The following is a 20709-nucleotide window of genomic DNA, read 5'->3' as shown; positions in this document are numbered from 1 at the left end:
AATGATTTCAATGTTGAAAGTAATTAATAAATCCAATCGTACTGTGAAAGTTTACCAGTTGATTCCAGTATTCCACCGGCCTTTGTAAGTCTTATGGTATCAATTTGACGCTCTACTCCCTTTGCGAAGACTATTCAATGTTATATTGCACAATTGTTCTATAATTTTCACTATGCTGTCACAGCATAAAACTGAACAAGTTAATGTTGTGTGCCTTATGCTGGCAGTGTGGACATATTCACAGAGAACCTGGGTAACCAAGGTACCCTTGTGGTTACATTACACTAAACTATTTTAGGTGACATTACACTATATTAAATAACACTAATTCTTACCTACAGCATGTAACCCAACATGTAAGACATGCACCCCTGATGGATCCTCATGTGCCTCCTGCTGGCAGGGCGGCCATCTTCACCAAGGACAGTGTGTCACGCGGTGCTCATCAGGGTTATATGTGAACAGGGATGGGTCTTGTTCAGGTAATCAGTTCAAATCAGAATCAGTTATACAGTCGACCCCCATTGGCTCGAACTTGTTTGACTGAAATTCCTCATTGGCTCGAACTGGATGTATAGGACCAATTATTTTATACTGAAGGTAAGGTCAGAGGCTCAATGTATTTTCGCCGGTCCCTACGAATTAAAACCATGGGGTTCGACTGTATGTTCAAAATTGGAGAATATTTTGACATCATGTATTTGAAAGATAAAAGGTTGTGGTATTGGCATGGCATTTAAATACTTAAACCTTGGACCATAATTCAAAAACTTTTCAAGATGTTAACATAAATGGCTAGCAAGTTCCATGGATAACTCTGTGTAAGATTTTTCTTGAGTTATGCCCTTTGATTATCTGAGAAAAACAGATGAGGGTATATATATGGTGCTTTAACTCAGAGATATGATAGAGGAATCAATTACATTTGGAACAATGTAGCCACTCAGTTTGATACTAGCTCTTTTTCCGTCTGCCAGAATGCCATCCGTCCTGTGAAACATGCAATGGAGGTTCGAATAAAAACTGCACCTCATGTTTCCCTGGCAACAAGATCAGCAAGAAGGGGCGATGTCGAAGTGAGTGTGACAAGGGACAGTATCTTGCCATTGACAACATTTGTAAAGGTAATTGACCTTGATTAATTAGATGACCTTGTTTATTCGGATTGCATCTTATCTTTCTGGTTATAAGATGAACATGTAGAAGGAACAATGTTGTAATTAATTTGACTATGGACAGCATGTTCTCATAGACAGCACATGTAAAAGGAGATATTGATATAAGATTTGAAAAGAAGAAAGACTGTCTTGTAACTTTCAGTAAGTTGGCAAATACGGTTCTTGGATGTAAATTTCGATGCGCAATTGTATTTAGAGTACTTTAACAGTTTAGTTAAAGGAAAATCATATTAAGTCAAAAATCATTGCCACACTGTTAGTTTCTAGAAATCTTATTAGTGCACTTTTATCAAGCAATATCTGTAGATTTTCTGTTTGAGATGTTATGGGATTTCATCTTCAGCTTCATAAATAAATCTTCATAATTGATACCTTTGAATGAAATCTTTCCTTTCCAGACTGTGAGAGTGGTTGTGAAGAGTGCCACGCAGCCTGGGGCGGAGTGGGCTCTGTCTGTAGTGGGTGTGAGCAAAGGGAAGATGTACCATTGGGCTCCATCTGTATGGAGGACTGCCCGCAAGGTCACTACCAGGAGTTCAAGGCCTGTAAAGGTAATGTATAGATAATCAAAATAATTATTTTGGATTTAGACACACTGCAAATTTTACTGTCTAAATCTCACCCTTGGAGCAGGGATTTTTTTCTTTTACATTCGATTGGGGAGTCACTAAAAATTAATTGAAAGAGTTTTGGCTCAATTCTTTTTTTGGGTGTTTGTCCCCATTTGGCCTGACAAAATCCCACCTGTCTAGATTCACCCTGGCTTAAAGGTAAAGTATAGGTAATTAAAGTAATCATTTTGGATTAGACACAGCAAATTCTTAATCCCACCGTGGGAGCAGGGATTTTTTTTTTAAATTAGATTGGTGGATGATGTTCCAGTCACTTTAAATCAATTGAAAGAAATTTGGCTCAGTATATTTTCCAGATGGTTGTCCCTACTGGGCCTGTCAAAATCCCACCTGTTGGCATTCATCCCTGTCTTATATTCAAAATGACCCCCTCACCCTCTCCATCCCCCTCACCCTTGTGGGGCAAAGCATTCGTGGGTGAATTATCGTGTATATAATTGTACATATTATTTTATGTTTTTGCCTCACAACTGCTGCTTCTATGGTTATAACCTTGACCTTTTTTCATTATAATTAATTTGAAAGCTTATGCTTGTTGAATCTAGTCATGCCAAATTTAAGTCTTATCTGATTTTATCTAACATTTCAGCATGTGGAGACCACTGCCTATCATGCAACTCCCCCACCTCCTGTACCCGATGTACAAAGAATATGCTGGTATCCCAGGGACAGTGTGTCACCAAGTGTGGCCAGGGGCAGTACGAGGAGGGGGCCACTATGTCTTGTAAAGGTGGGTCATCTGTATAGTGTCTATAAAAAATAGACTTATAGTTCCTGCAATTGATCGAAAGACTTCTTTGGTTGGCAAATAACCAAATGTAGAATCAATGTAGTTTATACAAAAAAGGTAGCCAAGTAGTTTATTGCCAGTAGAAGACCTAGATTGTTTTTGGACTAGTAAGTTAAAGGTCAGGGTCAATGTCATTGTTATTGTTATTGAATTAAAGAATGGAAGTAGGATATAGGATCTTGAAACATATACCATAGATCACATTCATAGAATTTGCTATACCATTGTCATGCCTTCACACTTTATGATGGTTTAATATACAGTGGAACCTCACCAAACCGGATCTCCACAAAACCGGAATCCTCGGGTTACCGGACTTTTTTCAGAGTCCCGATTTTGCGCTTCTATTTTCAATGTAAAATAATCCCCACAATACCGGAACCTCGGAATTCCGGATACCGGACAAAAAAATCGAGAAAATTTGTTAGTTGTCAACGTAATTTTACCTCGCAAAACCGGACATATATTTGTTCAAACATGTCAAAATGATTTTGTGTATTAGGAATTCGCGAATCGCGTTTCACGTTGTCACTTTGTTTTGACAGCCGGTGCGTTGTTAAATATTGCACCTTTGATATTGTGATAACTCGATAATCGATAATGATGATTGCGCTGTGGATTGACTGCCGCGCGATAATCAAACGTTAATCAAACTTGTGAAAAGAAAATTGATTGAAACATTAATTTGTTTGTTGCAGAAAATAAAGAACTAGAAACGGTTATTAAGTGATCATTTTGGCGCGTTGTTTTATCTAAAGACATCTATGAGTGAATCAAATTAGAGCGGTGCGTTAATTAAACTATCAAACATACTTAACAAGCATTACATTACGCGAGTTGTTTTATTTTTTTTAGACTCGGAAAAAAGATGATAACAAAAACGCAGAATTATGTTTATCACTTTTGCATGTGCTTTAATCATGTCTCAACCTCCGTCTAAAACTGTACAAACTGTATCTGTAATGTACATTGATATATAAATGAATATACATGTATACTCTATGCATTATTTCAAGTTACTTGAACCATCGTTGATGTAAAATAAATGTTATCTTTATGTGTTTTTATTTTATTCCAATTTCCAACTTCCCTTTAAAGGTTAACTCCGTTAATATTTTGAGTAAACTTACTCCGTACATCAAATCCTCACTAAACCGGAATCCTCACTAAACCGGAAATATTGCCCAGTCCGGACCTTGTCCGATTTAGTGAGTTTTCACTGTATTATGTAAAACTTATCAACACAATAACATCAATTTTTAATTTTTATATTTCAGACTGTAGCTCCCACTGTTTGCACTGTTACAGCGGGGAGGAGTGCAGTGTGTGTGACAGCACCACCTTCCTACAGGGCAGGGCTTGTGTCAGCAGATGTGGTTCAGGATTTATACCCGACACCAAGACACGGGAGTGTAGAAGTAAGCACTTCAAAGCAATGTTGTCTCATATGTTCTTCATGAATATTAATTTCATGATTAGCATCATTATAAGTTTGGTGATTAGCATATTAATTTAGCGATTGACATATTAATTGCGTGTTTGACATATTAAATGGTAGACATAATTATCCTTGGCTTAGAATATTTTGCTTCAAAGACTAAAGCTAATTTAATAGATATGGGTGTTGGAATGAGGTTTTTTTTTCAGAATTATTGTGATATGTTACTCCTTCAAAGAAAATTAAAATAACCACTTCTTTCAGGAAATCTTGGACCTCCAATTCTCAAAGTTCTCAACCACATAGAGGTACCAGATGGGGAAATAGCTACAGTAGACTTTGGCCTCTTCTTTGTTTCTGACCCAGACACTCCCACTGAGGATCTTATTGTAACCATAGTAACACTGCCTAGCAACGGTGACCTTGTTATGGCTACTGAAGGTCACGACCTTGAGATAAAGGCTGGAGAAAATATGACAGTGGGAGAAATCATGGAAGGAAGGCTAAGATTCAGGCATCATGCAGGCCATTCTGATAAAGGTAAAATAATGTTGATACATTTTGAAGAAGATGTATGAGATATTTACATATTCGTAGCTCAATATTGTCCACCTACTTATTACAATATGCATATAGATATTTTGTAACTATTAATCTATGATATTTTATTTGCAGCAGGTTATTTGTTGTATAAACATAAACGCATTGTCTTTGTATCTTTGCAAGAGCTGAATGAGTTTTAATTCAACTTTCTGTGAAGGCTCTGACATAACCATAGCGACAGTTTGTGTGCTGGGTCTCAAACTTCTGACTCATTTTCCAGGCAAAAGTCTGACTCTCAACTCCCAAGCCCTCCTAGTGAACTATATTTTCAAGGCGCTATGACCTTTGCAATTGCCATAGCCAGAAGGAGAACACTAGGACCTAACACTTCCTCACTTAATTTACAGGCAGATCTAGACTTCAAGTGTCTGACAACCAGCTCCTCAGCCCTCCCATTGACCTCCATTTGTAAAGGTCCATGACCTCTGCAATTACCATAGTAACACTGAGAACACTTGAAATTACTCTTAGTTAATTATTTTTCAGGCATGTGTAAACTACAAGTGTCTGACAACAAACTTACCAGTCCTTACAGTGACCTTTACTTCCAAGGGGTCATGACCTCTGCTATCACCATAGCAACAAGGTCATTGCTTCTAGCAACACAGGGGGATATAACAGTAATTAGGTCCTCTGTCCTTGACCTGCATACTCTTGCTGACCCAGAGAATGTGAACATAACGGTATTGCAAGGTACAGATATAGATTTATCATTGTTTAATGAGTCTAAGAAAAATGTTGATTAACATAAGAATTATAGTTGCGGGACAATTACTGCAATTTTGAATAAATCTATCAGCTACCATAATTATACAACATAAATATAATATATACAAAATAAATGACTTTACAACATTTGAAAGAAATAGAATGAAAATCATGATCTGCGTAAAATTAGGATTAAAAAAACAATGGTATGTTAAATAGATGTTTCGTGATTCATTACAGGACCGAAAGAAGGGACACTAGTTAACTCCCTTAGAGGCTTATTAGTAAGAGTCTTCTCCCTTGCCAACCTGAGGTCAGGGGTCATTGGATACAGCCATAAAGGTCATTCAGGGTCAGACAGTGTTCTTTTACAGGGGACTGATGGATTCCATGTCATCACATTTCTTCTGAACATTCAGATCAGGGAAAAGGTTGGTTCAATTGTTTAACAAGCGTTTTAAAGTGGGGTTAATTAGGTTATTTCTTTCACATGATAGATACATAAGAATCAGGCTGTCTAGCCTATTTTTTCCCATCTTCCCATGCCATCAATCTTCGAAATTAGATTTTTTGATCAACTTGCCTGAAATCTTACAATACAACTTGAAATTATAACAAACCTCATTATGTAATGTTAATTTTTTTTAGCAAGCCTGCCAAACATGTTAACAGTGCAGGGCTTTCAGCCATGAGCTTATTTTGACCACAGAGACAGTATTTTATTCATGCTTGCTAACTTGAGCACTTTTATTTTTCTACAAAAACAATACAGGCAAAACAATGAGAAATGTGTTTTCATATTTGCAAACTTGTAACTGAATCTAGTCATCAATTGTTTCCATTTCCAATGAAATTAAGAAAGTTTTTATACTGGTAATGTATATCAGAAGATCAAATCCCTGTAAATGAGTTTGATATATATCATGACTTTGTTGACTTTGCAATGAAAATGCTTTGGATTTGACAACAGAGATGTTCAGTCATAACTGTAGTTAATAGTTTCAGTTTGGATCAGAAAATGAACACTGCAACTGCTAAGTCAATCTGCTTTCATTGCTGTATCATCAGAGGATGTTTTGTTTTACTAATCAAAGTTTTCGAAATTGTCTCCAGTGTGCATAAAACCCATAAACTTGGCCATAACTTTAAAGCTGTTCCAAGACCTTCAAATAAAACCTAATACACATGTTGCTAGAGACAATACGCAGGTGTTAAGCAAGACCCATAACTGTGAATGTAATCATTGCTCTATTATTCCCCTTGATTGACTCAGAGAAAAAACAACAAGAAATGCATGTTGGCGTCTGCTCACATCTTTCATATCCCATGATAAACATTGATGAGCTTTCATCATTGTAAAACTTAGAATTTACTACTCACAGTGATGAGACAAAAAATAATAAAGAAAATTTATGTACCGGTATATATATATATTTATGAATGGAAATATAATGGTCATCACATCATTACATTGGTTGTGATCTCCCTGAAATCATTTGAAATTTTAACATTTTTTTTTACATTTCAGAATGTTTGTTATTTTGATGAGTGTTAATTTTCATGATCAGTATGTGTTTCAAATTAATTAATAGATGCTATAATTATTATAGCCTGTTTTACATCAATATTGACAGTTATGATAATTAATATTACCATAAATAAAACATTGGGATATAAATCATTCTTAATCTGTATGGCTATAACATTACCAAGAAGTTATTTACCAGATGTTGCATATTATGAAATAATGAATTGCAGTGGAATTAAGTAATGAATAAATGGAATAAAATGAATAAATGTTTAAACCAATGAAAAAAAGAATTTCAGAAACATCCTTTCTCTACTATCATCCTGGCCATATTACTGTGCTGGATTGCATCTTTTTTTATTTAGAGAGTTTTTATTCTTCGTTAGGAGAGTATTCACACAGTGAAATTTTCTGATCTTTTATCATAGGAAAGTCCACCCAATGAAATTCTTTCTTACCTTTGCTTTAGGAGAGAACTCACCGAATGTAATTTATTCCTATCTTTGATATGGAAGTCACAGTATTCATTAAATGTCATTCATTCCTATCTTCGCTATAGAAGAGTATTCACCCATTGTATTTTTTCTTATCTTCACTTAAGAAGAGTATTCACCCAATGTAATTTATTCTTATCTTCCCTTCAGGAGAGTATTCACCCAATGTAATTCATTCTCATCTTCACTTCAGGAGAGTATTCACTCAATGTAATTTACTCCTATCTTTGTTATTGAAGAGTATTCACCCAGTGTAATTTTTTCCTATCTTCATTTCAGGAGAGTATTCACCCAGTGTTGATGCACAACAGGGTGGGGCATGTTACCCTTGGGGAGAAGCTACAAATCTCGAATGACCTTCTGCTGGCCACTGTCCTGGATGAGGCTCACACAGAGGAGGTCGTGTATACGCTGACTCCCACCATTAACAACCCTCAGGAAGGTAAGAAAATGTAAATGCAAAAAAATGAAACATGATCGTTGAATAACAAGTTAAACATATTTAAATGATGATGTGTTTTACATTAGTTGACAAGCACTTGTGGTGCTATCAAAATGATAATGGACAAGAAATGATAATGAACAAAATAAAATAAGTTGCGGTAGGTAAGTAAGCACTTGCATTGCTCTTGTTAGTTAACTTATTTCTCTGATTTTTACACTCACTTTCCCTAGGAGAGGTATTAATGGTGGTTCCCATCCCTCCCTCGGGTGTTGGTAACGGCTGGGACGACATCGGGGAGGGCTATATGGCTGCCCGTCTGACCCGATTTCTCCAGCGGGATATCGACGAGGGGCGCATCTGGTACAAGAACCGTGGTACAGCAGCATTCACTGACTTCATCAGATTTGAGGTATGCTATTTAGTTGTTTCATTATGGCTTAATTCATGGGGCAAATTATTTTACTGGCTGTACCGATTTCTCCAGTAGAATATGAATGAGAGGCATATCTGGTACAGGATTGATGGTCCTGAATCCTGATGGTACAGACTTGACTACGTCTCGGTATGAAAATAAATTAAGTTTTTATTGTTTTTATTTAATATTTAGTTTACGTATTTTACTACCCTTTAGTTTAAACATATTTAGTTTTCAATGATTGTGAAACAAGTTTTTACAACAATAACAATCGTTAGCACAATTTTACACTAGAGTGTGGTCTTGTGTTGTTGGGGGCAACTGGACTACTCGGAAGATATCCACTTGTATGGCTTGTTAACCACAAACCAAACTTGTGTGCCCAGGCCAGGAATGGAACCTGGGTGCCCTATGTGAGAAATGAGTGCGCTAACTACTGCGCTAACTGGACAACCATTTATATATTTTTATAAGGACACTTATACCACTAGCCTTCTCTCATTCTTTGTCTTAACATTGTATGTCCGGTACCTGATTGTTTGTCATTCAACAATATTCCAGGTAGCAGACACTGGTTCTTCAACTGATGTTCTCTCAGATCAGGCTTTCAAGATTACCGTACGAGAGAAGGCGGTGCCAGGGCCCATGACCCACCCCACACTGGCCTCAGGAATACACCTAGCCATCAAGGTATGTGAAATGGTATTCATAAAATGTATAACAATACACATATGTTGCTAAATAATCACGTGAATATATTAAATTTGTTTAGGGGTTGCATGATTGACTGTCACCCTATTTTGCAAAAGCAAAATACCCTACTTCATTACAGCAGAATAACTAATCTCCTGGGGGCTGAGGGCTGTTTCAGCAAAGATCTCAAACCTAGGAGAAATATTTCATTAGTTGCTAACATCAAAAATCTTCCCTCGGTACAAAAATGCTGCTGTGATTCTTTTTGAAGGGGGAGGGTTTGGTTTAAACATATTTATTCAGTTCATAATTACAAAAATAACAGTACAGCAATAGTAAGTTGAAATGGAGTGGTTTACATCAGGACAATGCACTATACATCAGAACACAAATGAAACTTGATCCCCTTAATCTCATGCACAAATCAATTCATGTTTTCTTTCAAGGTTCTTGAAAATGAACTGGTCCCAATAACTCCAGCAAGCCTATCATTTATGGACCATGACACCAGCCCTGCTGGGATCTATTATGAAGTGACACGCCCCCTTGGTCTGAGAGATGGGAGTTTGGAGCATGTTGAACGCCCCTCCCGGAATGTGCACATCTTCACACAGGAGGATGTGAATAATAACAGAATCATATACCGTCCTCCAGCTGCTGAACTGGGGTACAAGGAAAAGGAGGTCTTCTTTTTCTTTACTGGTAAGTGTTCTTTATAGTTTGAGTTTAACCAAGGTTTTTAAACGGAGTTTATTTAGTTGCGTAACTAAAAGATTTATGTTTGTTTTTTTATTAACACCAAAATATTCATTTCAAGAATGAAAGGCGTATGTGTCTGCCTTTCACAACACGTTCAAAAAAATTACTTCTATTTACTGGATCATATTTGGTTTGGGTTTATTAAAAAACTGTCAGTTACAACTACCATTGTGATAAAAGCTCAAATAATTTTCTTCTGAATTTAATCTTTATCATATAAAGTCACTTTACAACTTACAATTTTCCTGTGTAGTGTCGGATGGTAACGAAGGTGAGGCCCTCATAGAGCACAAGTTTTCCATCACCCTTGTACCAGTGAACAACCAGCCCCCTCGCCTAACCTCCTTACCCCCCACACTCCACCTAGCACAGGGGGGCTCCCTACCAATCGGTCAGGCGGTGGTGAGTGTGGTGGACGATGACACGCCCCTAGACAACCTGACTATCACACTGACAAGGGCTCCCCACAGCGGGAAGCTGGAAAAGATGGATGGAAAGAATTGGCTGACCTTGAAAGAAGGTAAGAGAACAGTTTCTAGGTTTTCTAGGATTAACTTATTCAAAAGAAACAGTAATGGATTTACCAAGAATTGGCCAAGAAGCTCTAGTGCCCATGGAATTCGCTCTAGTGCCCTACTGCGTTCATGCAGCATAAACTAAAAAAAAAATGCAATTTATGCTTTTATTAACATTTTTAGTGATTATTCATTATGGTTAAAAATTAGCAGTATCTTCTGCAATCGAGTTTTTATTCTTTAAGAAATGTAATCGAATTTGATTTTTGTAATGTCATATATGATCATTAAGTAAATGACGTCGCCCTAATCCAATCGGAGTGCAATATTGAAATAAACAATGACATCATAACTCCTTGCATGTTATACGTTATGAAATCGACTTTTATCTAAACTCGGACAAGACGAATGTAAATATTATGATTTGAAATTATTTTTTAGTTTGTTTACCTGCCTTATAATTTATGTTATAACCAATCTTGCTCACTTCAAAATCTTGAATCTTTGTACTGATTTTATGTAGTTAAATTTTATTAAAAAAATGAACATTTACTTATGAACTGTACATGAAGTGTTGATTATGTCATGTTGATTTGCAAGCTATGACGGAAAAAGTTAACAGTATCGTTTTTCTCAAAATTTCTTACATATGCAATAAATCTAGTTAGTATTTAAGGTATACAAAAGTGTTCATGGTTTATTTCAGGAGACACATTTAGCTATCGAGAACTGACAGACAACGTCTTTCAATATCGCCATGATGGTTCAGGCACATTGTATGACACCATGCAAGTGGTTGTCAGTGACGGGGAACACAAGACTGCCACATCTGTTGATGTAAGGGTGCTGAGAATGGACCAGTCTGCACCTCACTTACTGCCGTCTGCTTCCTGTAGACTGGTTGTGAAAGAGGGTGAGATTATTTTTATTAAGTTTGTTTATGAAATACCTGGATGGAAGGGTTCTTCAATGGACCAGTTTGCCACTCATCTGCTGTCTTCTGCTTCCTGTAGACTTGTTGTGTAAAAGGGCGAATTAATTTGGACCTGCTCAAGTTAAAATATCTGGATACAAGGGTACTGCAAATAATCAAGTCTGCTACTCACCTGCTGTCATCTGCTTCCTGAATACTAGTTGTGAAAGAGGAAATTATTTTTTACCTGTTTAGGTATGTCTGTAAAAATGTAAGAGTTCTGAGAGTGAGGGCTGGATAAAATTCTCCTGGCTAAAACACCATCATTTCTTGTTTTCAGTTTAGTTTCAACTTGATTTCAGTACATATTGATTTACATGCAATATAGAGGTTTCTGTTTTATAGGTACAGCACAACCAATAACTAGAGATGTTCTCGCCTTTGCTGACAGTGATGACCTGGATTTAAATCTCAACATCTTGCTCACCAAGGCAACCAGACAGGGCAAACTGTTGCTAGGCAACATGCAGGCAAAGGCTGGAAACACATTCACACAAGCAGACATCAATAATGGAAAACTCAGGTATATTGAAATGGTTGATAACATATTTTGCATTCTTTATTTGTAGAAGAAAATGTTGGCTCCATTTGTTTACATTTAAATTGTGCCACATTAGCAAAGTCACATTAGCAAAGTTATCTTTGTTTTTCTGTGTTAGCTTGTACGTATTTAAAATTGTTTCATACAAAAACCAATGTATCTCTTATGACCAAAGTTATTACATTTACTAAGGGAGATATGTTAGGATCAATAACTTATTATGTTATATGTGTGTTTAAATTTCAGTTTCTTGGCTGACTCTGAGATAGGCCAATCCCATATAACAGAAATCCTTATATTTAATGTGAGTGATATCAGTGGTAATATCCTTCCCAGCCAGACGCTTACAGTTCTAATTGAACCTGACAACAACCTTCCACCTAAGGTCGAGGTTACAAAAAAACTGAAGGTAAAGGTAACTTTGTTACATACAGTAAGGTAAGCATTTGGCATTGAATATGAGTGATGTGTGTGGTATTACCCTTCCAAGCAAGACTTTCACAGTACATTCTGAACGTGAGAATTATCTCCCACACAAGGTCTAGGTCACATAGATGCCAAAGTTAAAGGACATATTAAAAACTAGGTCATAGTGCATGATTCTGGTACTCTTGTATAAAAAATACCTTTTTGCAAAAGTAGACTTCTTGCATGTACCTTCTGAAATGCATTTTTAAGTGTTTTGAAGATGAAATGATCAATGATACTTGTTGTCAGTTCAAAACAAGATTTAAATTTCATAGGGCCCAATGCTGACAATGATTGTGAAACAATTTAGTTATAACAACATAATTATAGTATAAACCATTCTTTTGGCATGCTGCTTTTAGATAATGGGCGAAAGCTTGATGTTTGGTGTGAAACTCACTTACCGGTATCTGGATTGGTGATGATCAACTGTACTCTCATACACCCAGGCCAGGAATTGAACCCGGGGCACATAAGTGAGAAGCCAGTGTGCTTACCACTTCACATACCAAACAACTACAATCACTATAATCTGATGGTTGAGGCTCTTTGAAAAAACAAAGTTTATAAATGTTTTGTCTATTACAGGTGAAAGAGGGTGGGAAAGCCTCCCTAACCAGTGACCTGATAACTGTAACTGACCTTGACACACCCCTGTCCGACCTTGTGGTTGTCATAGCAACCAAACCTGAACATGGGGCCATCAGAAACATAGCTCCTGGTATGGTCATTTCATACATAAAACTCTTAAAGTATTGATTTTAGATATCATAAATGACTACCTTTTACATTGAACAATTTACTTGTAGGAAGTATAATCTTGAACAATGTCATTAGACAAATATGCATTTTATTTGAAATAACTTTTTTTATAAAATCAATTAAATATGTTTGCTTGTAATATTCTGTTCAGAATTAAAATTATGTACATTAGATTTTTAATTTTTACTTTTGCATCATCCTTTTTTTCACAACTTTTCTTGTGATTTTTTTTAAAGTTTTTAATTTGCAATGTATATATTTTTTATTATTGCCAGACATCAGTAATTTTTTTGTTTCTCTTGTTCTTAAATTTGTTACCTTAGCTAGTTGCAAAATATGTGAATATCACACCAAATATCTGCATTTTATACCAATAACCAGTTAAGGTTTGTCAAAGGTTTTTTTCTTTCTCATTCAAGCTGAAGGCTCAGATGTTATACAAGACAGAATGGTTACCAAGTTTCCAGCAGAAGACCTCCAGAATGGTTACATCTTGTATAGTCAGTCTGACCATGTCGGTTGTGAACCAGTCTCAGATAGTGTGGTATTCTATGTGGAAGATGGAAAGAATAGATCACCTCCAAGCAGACTGAACATTTCCATACAGGTGGGTGTAAATTTTGTATGGAATTTACCAGTCTGGTCTTTCACTTCTACAAGATTACTTCTCGAGTGATTGTGCAGAAATTGTACAAGGCAAGTCCCTTGTCATTAGAAACAACTCAAATTTTAACTTTTACCTTGACCTATATAAATATTTAGAAAACCCCCGCTTTTTTTCTATCATAGGGGGTGAATGATGAGAACCAGTCATTTTAGTGAAAGAGGTGTTTGTACAAGAAGGCCAGACGAATATGAATATTTGAAAAAGACTCTTTGTTTCTGTCATAGGGAGCCAATGTTTTAGAAGACATTGTAGTTGAGCAGGTGTTTGTCCAAGAAGGCCAGACTGTTGTCATTAGCAACAACTTTAAACTCTGACCTTGACCAATATATAAATATTTTTAAAGACTTTGTTTCTATCATAGGGAGTCAATGATGAGAAGCCAGATATTGTAGTGGAGCAGGTGTTTGTACAAGAAGGTCAACGGGTTGTCATTACCAACAATTCAGTTTTCATAACTGACCTTGACACCGCCCCTAGCAACATCACCCTAACGGTAGCCGCTCCCCCAGAACATGGTAAACACTTGATATATAACTAAACATAGTAAATTTTACTAAAATGTACTGATTGTTTATTTTAGAAATACAAGTAATTCAATAATGCCCATGTTTTAAACTCAATGATAATGATGGTGAAATTTACCTGAGGACTTTCTGCAATTTGAGTTATATTTTAAATTTATTTTACAGGAATACTAAGAATCAAAAATGCTACCAGACAGCTGTTTGAAGAGGCAACTTTGCTGCGAAAAGGCTCAAACTTCTCCTACCAAGTAAGATTATGGTTTCAGTTGCATTTTCAACTCATCTGTTTTGCAAAGTTAAAGGCCAAGGTTTTGTTATAGTCTTGGTGTAAGCGTTAGCATTGTTGGCATGCACATTCTAAACCTTGACAATATCTCAAAACTGTTCAGGAAAATCAAATTAAACTTAATGCCAGAGATAATACATACTTATGAAGCAAGGTACAAAACTATGGCTTGAAAAATAACCAAGTTATTCTCCTTGTTTGACTGGAAAAGTCTGATGAGCAATGGCATTTGCTGTGAGGCACTCTTGTCTCATATAAAACTTTATTATTGTTCTTTACAATGATATTAAATAAACAAAAGAGCTTATTGACATCCAAAAAATCTTATAGATGATACACTTTTATAACTGGTAACCAATAGCAACCATACATCTGACACCAAATTGTCAGTAATTTATCTGATTAATGTATTAATGTTGTTTTAGGAAATCCTGGATGGTTTGTTGATGTACGGCCATGATGGCAGCCAGGTTGCAGTGGATACATTCTCCCTTCTGGTAACCGATGGCAACCATACATCTCATACACGCGTGCCAGTCATTATGGGACTGATAAATGATGAGTCGCCCAGGGTTGTTGTTAATCGGGGATTGAGGGTGTACGCTGGTGAGACAACTTTTTGTATATCATACTTTTACACATGATTTTTGTTTGCTTTTCACTTAAGAGAGCAAGTCAAGGTATTTTGAGAGCCTTGGTTCATTGGCATATTCTGACATTTCAGGAACCAACTCAAAGATAACCTGGGAAGAGCTTCACTGTACGGATATGGACTCTGACGCCATGCAGCTGACTTACACCGTGACCAAGGAGCCCAGATTTGGGGCTCTCTACCTGGGCTCTGCGTCCCACGCTCAAATGGTCTCCAGTAAGGGTCCTGTGAGCTCCTTCACACAGGAGGGTGTCTTTGAGGGTAGGTTTTGAAATTATGTAACATAATTAAATTTAAATGAATCTAATTAACTTATTTAAAATGATCATCTGTGTTGTTGGAGGCAATATGATTAAACTGTTTCCATCATTATCTACATATTTTGCTGCAAGAAAGGCAGTCAGTGACATAAGGCCTTAATTAAAAAATTAACGAGTTTTTCCTTACCCTTCAGGTCACAGCTATTATTTAGAGTGGGTTGGGTCAGGTCAAACAAACTAGCTATAATTTTGGCTTAGTATTTTTTTTATCTGTCTCTGTAAAATAAATCTCTAGAATGGGCATTTGGCTTGTGACATACAAGTGTTGATGAGCATGGACTGGTGCACCCACCATTTCTTTCACATTTCACCTGGTCTAACAAGAGTTGTGGCTCTTGAAGTGGTAAAATAATTTAAAAATAATGTTTGTGTCAATGTTGCTCCAAAGAGTAGCACCTACATTCGTGAAACTTCATAGGAGTACTGGTTGGTATAGGCTCTCCTTAACTCACAAACTCGACATTTTACTATTTCTGTATTCAAACTTCATCTATTTATTAGTTGGGTATTTATTATTTCTGTGATTGCTCTAATTTTGTCTCTTTCTTTTTCAGGGGACTTGGAGTACCATCACAGTCAAGGGGAGACCACTGGAACAACTATGTTCACATTCATTGTGTCCGATCCTGAGGGCAACAATTTAATTGACCAGGAGTTCTTCATTACTGTCCTGGGTAAGAATAAAACGTTTTAATGTTATTGCAGTGCTTAAGGCGTTGTAGAGTATTGCTTTTATTTTGGTCAATTTTGCAGTGCAACAAACTAATCACCGAAAGACGTCGGTAAATAAGTTATTTTGTTTTCATGATCTGGTTGAGTTGTGAAAAATTAGGCCCTGCATTTCTTTTGATGTTTGTTGCATAACTTTAATATATACAAGGCACCAACATAAGTATGACATACTTGTTATTATACCACCATAAAACTAATTGATGGGTGTGTACATAGGAATGACACTGTTGGTCGGTCTGTTTTGTATGCTGACATCATTGCTTACTGCACTGTGCGTACGATAGAAATGTATTTAATTTAACTTTCATAAGTTTAATGAGTTTAGCTACTGTACATTTTAAACATCTTTGCAATGAGATGATCATGATTGAACCTGGGACCCTCTGCACCTGAAGTTGACGCTCTACCACTGAGCTATATAGGTGCTTAGTTATTCACATGCTTATTATAGACCTTTCTCTCCTTTTAGATGACCGTTCTCCACCAGAATTAGTGAAGATAGTTGAACCAGTCTGTGAGGAGGGAAGTCAGGTTACTTTTACCTTAAACAACCTACAGTTCAGAGATATGGACTCTCCCGAAGAAGCTTTATTGTACAAGCTGGTGGAAGCTCCCAAGCTTGGACATCTGGAGTTGACTACTAGTCCTGGTAAAGCAGCTTTTTATTTCAACAATAGGTAGTAAAGGGGCCATGATTAATAAAATTGACAATAATATCATGTCAATAAAATTTACAATCTGTTTCTTTGCCACTAAATGGTTAATCATTTTACTCTGTATTTGGATTAATTTATTATTTGACAACCATTCTATAGCAATACGAAACTTATATATTGCCAACTTGTCAATATTTCTTTTTGCTCTCTGATTTCATCAATTTATTGATCAAGTGTTCAGTATTGCCTACTCATGTTCAATATTATTGTCAATTTCATTGATCATGGATTGGCTGCTGTAGATTAATTTTGATACATGTGTGTATTATGAATTATAGCAAAAATCTAAAGGTGTATTTTATTTGTAATTATATAAATAATGTAGAAGGTCTATCATAAATCATTACACTTATTTACCTAAGCACATTTTAAGAAAGTAGTATAGCAGGTATGTCATGTATTTCAATATTCACAGGTGATGCCATAGTAGAATTCCATCAGTCTGATCTAGTGTCAAAATCCGTCAAATATGTTCACACAAGCCTTAGCGAGGACCAGCTAGACAGTTTCATATTTTCCGTGTCTGATGGTGCGAACTCTGTCACACAGCCTTTTACTGTGAGAATCAGTCCTGTCGATGACTCGATACCTTTTGTTACAAACAATGGACTGAAGGTTCAAGCTGGTGTTAGGAAAGTGTTCACGGAGTTTGATCTGAAGGCTGAGGACCTTGATACTACGGTGAGTTATATAAATTTAAGGAAGATTCATGATCTTGAAGTTTGAATATATTTGTTCTCTTTTAATTATTGCATTTAACCATTATAAAGAAATAAGCCTTTAAAAAGTTCACACTTAAAGTCCATATACATGTAATATCAGCATACATCTTTGATTTCTTCAAATCACAAACTAACATTTTCATGCATTTGTATACAAATCAATTTCAGGAGGATTTGCTGACATTCAAAATCTCCCAGCATCCTCAGCATGGCAACATAGAGCGTCTGGTTGACTCGGACTGGCAGGTAGCATCAAGCTTCTCGATGAGTGAGATCTATGAAGGTCATGTGAGCTACATGCATGATGGAAGGAAAGCTATGGAAGATGTGGTCAGACTTACTGCTACAGATGGAACTAATGAGCAGTTCATTGTCAGCAATAATGGAGAATTTTCCTTGCCTCAGACCGAATCATTTGTAAGTCATCTTTATATCAGCTTGTGGTTTTTTGTTACTGAAAAAGAAGTGAAGGCATTTCGAAAGCCTTAAAGTGTTGTTTGGCAGCATTGTCTTGCAAAATCTCAAAAAAAATGTTTAAAATAAAATTTAGCAGTGGAGTGACAACATTTGTTGTTGACAATTACTCCATAATCATTCAATATATTCGCATCAGACATAGTACATAGGTTTCCAATGACATTATGCATAATGACGTGTAAAAAGGTCTATACTATTGCCTTAAAATAATTGTTGAATGATGCCAACTTGCTAACTGAAGAAAACAAATATACTTAAATCATTCCTGACACCTTTTCCAGGATTTCCACATAGAGATTCAAGCCAAAGATGATGGAAGCCCAGTTCTTGAGGCTAACTTGGGTCTGCAGTTCCTAGAGGACCAAGGCCCTCTAACAGGAAACATAATCACCTCACACGAGCTTCGTGCCGTGGATGAGGATACCCCAGCCACTAGACTTGAGTTTGTTGTGAGGAAGGCACCTGACTTAGGCAGATTGGAGTTGACAACTCATCCTGGAGTGGATGTGGCCTCATTTACTCAAGGTTGGTGTATTTCTGCTAATTACACTGAATAGTAAAGAGAAAAGATTGAGAGCGGTCTAGTTGTGTCATGCTTATAAATATACAGTGGTCGGAATAAGAACAAATCAACAGGTCCGTTACTGGTAAAATGCTTTCTGGGCTTGCTCAAATCTTGATTTTATATAGCAGCGCTTTTTAATTTCTTTATGGAAAGCACTAGTGTAAGGATTTGGGTTTGTTTATCCAAAAGTCTGATTCCGATGACCTTAATGAATATTAACTTCCTTGATGTTTTACAGAGGACATAGACAACTCGTTGATCCGCTATGTCTTGACGAAGCCCGGCCAGGCATACGAGGACAGCTTCACCTTTGATCTTTACGACAGTCGACCCAATCGTGTACCAGGGAACATTTTTCATATCACATGGTCGGTGGTAGAGTTTGAGCAGCCATTGATGAATGTTACAGAAACGGCTGGAGTGGTTTTGGTTCCAATTGTGAGGAAGGGTTACTTAAAACAGGTATGATGAGTTTTGTTATAATTATGTGATTTTTTGGATATATTGTGATTCAGAATTATTTTAGTATCATTTGAAATATTTTGTGTTGAGAAAGAAAAGATACCAATTTTACATTCCATGAAAGTTTACTTCGTCTTATTAAAAGCATTTGCTGAGCTTAAATTAATCAAATTTTCAACTCATTTTCATTCTAACTATTTTAGGAATACTGTGTGTTTTCGAGGGTCTAAACAACTGTGAATGCCCGAAAAATGTGCTTATGCCCAAGTGCAAGATTTTTTGCAATTAATATAATCATTCTCTTCCAGTATTCGATGGTGACATGTCACACCCAGTATGGCACTGCTACCTCCAGTGAACAGGGAAGTCGACCTGGACAGCAGGATTTTGTTCCATATATGACTCAGGTAAATATTGAGTGATTTATTTGGATCATTATTAGTTTGTCTGATTACTCAAAAACAAATCAAGTGTTGTTTTACTGCTTGTGTTATCGGTGTTGGGGTCATGCAAAAACAGATTATCTATCTTTGGTCGTAATTTAAAAGCATAGTTATTCAATAAAGATATTGAGGCCATCTTACCAATGATATTATCGTACAATCTATTCTTTGGATGTATATTTCTGAGTAGATATTACATCTATTTCAAAACTGCGAGCTTGGATTTTGCAAGTAAAATATTCAATTTGATATGTGACACCCAAAATATATTGAAATGAAATTCTTGATCATTGATAAAATGAACCATTCACCAGAAACCTTGTACATAATTGTTCGGAATGATGATTCATGTATAATGTAGCAAGGTTCATCACTAGTTGAAAATGATTTAAGAGTTATGCCCCCTTAGTTAATTGAGAAGAATGGACGAGCATAGATTGTGCTCTTGATCTCTTGTTCACTTGTCTGTTTTTTGAAGAAAAATAGTTGAGGTATTGTCATTGTCTTTGTTTCATGGCATCATTATCTTCTTAGTGTAATAACTTGAACCTTTGTCATAAGTCAACACTAGTCAAGATATTCAAATGGAACTTGGTACATATGATGCTAGAGACAATATGTACATGTACAATAAGAGCCATAACTCTGTTTAACTTTCTTATCAGAGGTGGTTGTTTATTCTTCAGGTCAAGTTTGATGAGTGGCAGACGAAGAAGGCCTGTGCTATAATCATCAATGACGATTCAATATTCGAAGGACGGGAAACTTTCTATGTGGAGCTCATACAGCCTTCCTTCACGTTGCTGGGGTCCAGTATGAAGATTTCTGTCACCATTGAGGATTTAGAAGATGGTAGGTTTGAATTGTTTAATCTAACTGTTGTATTCCATTGAGAAGATAATTTCTTTGGAATGGATGCTGAGTACAAGAGATATTTAGACAGTGAACGTAACTGTGGTTATGGCTAGAGGTTGTTAAAAGAGTTATTGTCTTATATTTTTATACATTTAAAGGCATGGACTTTTGTCACACTTACTCCATCAGAAACATGTACTGTACATATGATGTACTGCCTACAACCCTGACATTGTTTTTTGTTTGCGCATTTCCAGAGCCTGTCCTACAGTTTCAGAACGCAGAATACCATGTGAAGGAAGGAGACAGCTACCTCTCGGCCAATATTCTACGAACAGGTACAGTT

The 20709-nt window shown here is 36.4% G+C and overlaps 1 protein-coding gene across 3 annotated transcripts in view; it reads left to right on the top strand.

Annotated features, from left to right (window-relative positions):
* LOC128225100 (extracellular matrix organizing protein FRAS1-like) overlaps positions 1-20709 on the top strand; it is a 119768-nt gene that overhangs the window by 82433 nt on the left and 16626 nt on the right. For all 3 annotated transcript variants that reach the window (XM_052935131.1, XM_052935132.1, XM_052935133.1), the window contains 31 exons: positions 342-482; positions 978-1124; positions 1577-1729; positions 2400-2540; positions 3878-4018; positions 4303-4578; positions 5128-5334; positions 5590-5780; positions 7651-7813; positions 8047-8225; positions 8793-8921; positions 9371-9626; positions 9937-10203; positions 10905-11111; positions 11517-11694; positions 11959-12121; positions 12769-12901; positions 13362-13549; positions 13971-14124; positions 14299-14381; positions 14845-15025; positions 15144-15332; positions 15946-16065; positions 16593-16772; positions 17255-17520; positions 17730-17978; positions 18320-18563; positions 18842-19065; positions 19374-19472; positions 20195-20360; positions 20621-20701. In XM_052935131.1, the coding sequence (XP_052791091.1) occupies positions 342-482; positions 978-1124; positions 1577-1729; positions 2400-2540; positions 3878-4018; positions 4303-4578; positions 5128-5334; positions 5590-5780; positions 7651-7813; positions 8047-8225; positions 8793-8921; positions 9371-9626; positions 9937-10203; positions 10905-11111; positions 11517-11694; positions 11959-12121; positions 12769-12901; positions 13362-13549; positions 13971-14124; positions 14299-14381; positions 14845-15025; positions 15144-15332; positions 15946-16065; positions 16593-16772; positions 17255-17520; positions 17730-17978; positions 18320-18563; positions 18842-19065; positions 19374-19472; positions 20195-20360; positions 20621-20701 (5496 nt within the window). The remainder of the gene's footprint in view (positions 1-341; positions 483-977; positions 1125-1576; positions 1730-2399; positions 2541-3877; positions 4019-4302; positions 4579-5127; positions 5335-5589; positions 5781-7650; positions 7814-8046; positions 8226-8792; positions 8922-9370; positions 9627-9936; positions 10204-10904; positions 11112-11516; positions 11695-11958; positions 12122-12768; positions 12902-13361; positions 13550-13970; positions 14125-14298; positions 14382-14844; positions 15026-15143; positions 15333-15945; positions 16066-16592; positions 16773-17254; positions 17521-17729; positions 17979-18319; positions 18564-18841; positions 19066-19373; positions 19473-20194; positions 20361-20620; positions 20702-20709) is intronic.

The sequence above is a fragment of the Mya arenaria genome, chromosome 2, assembly GCF_026914265.1.
Source record: "Mya arenaria isolate MELC-2E11 chromosome 2, ASM2691426v1".
NCBI lineage: Eukaryota > Metazoa > Mollusca > Bivalvia > Myida > Myidae > Mya > Mya arenaria.
Note: the sequence above shows the minus strand (reverse complement) of the source record. Positions and strands in the feature narration are given on the sequence as shown.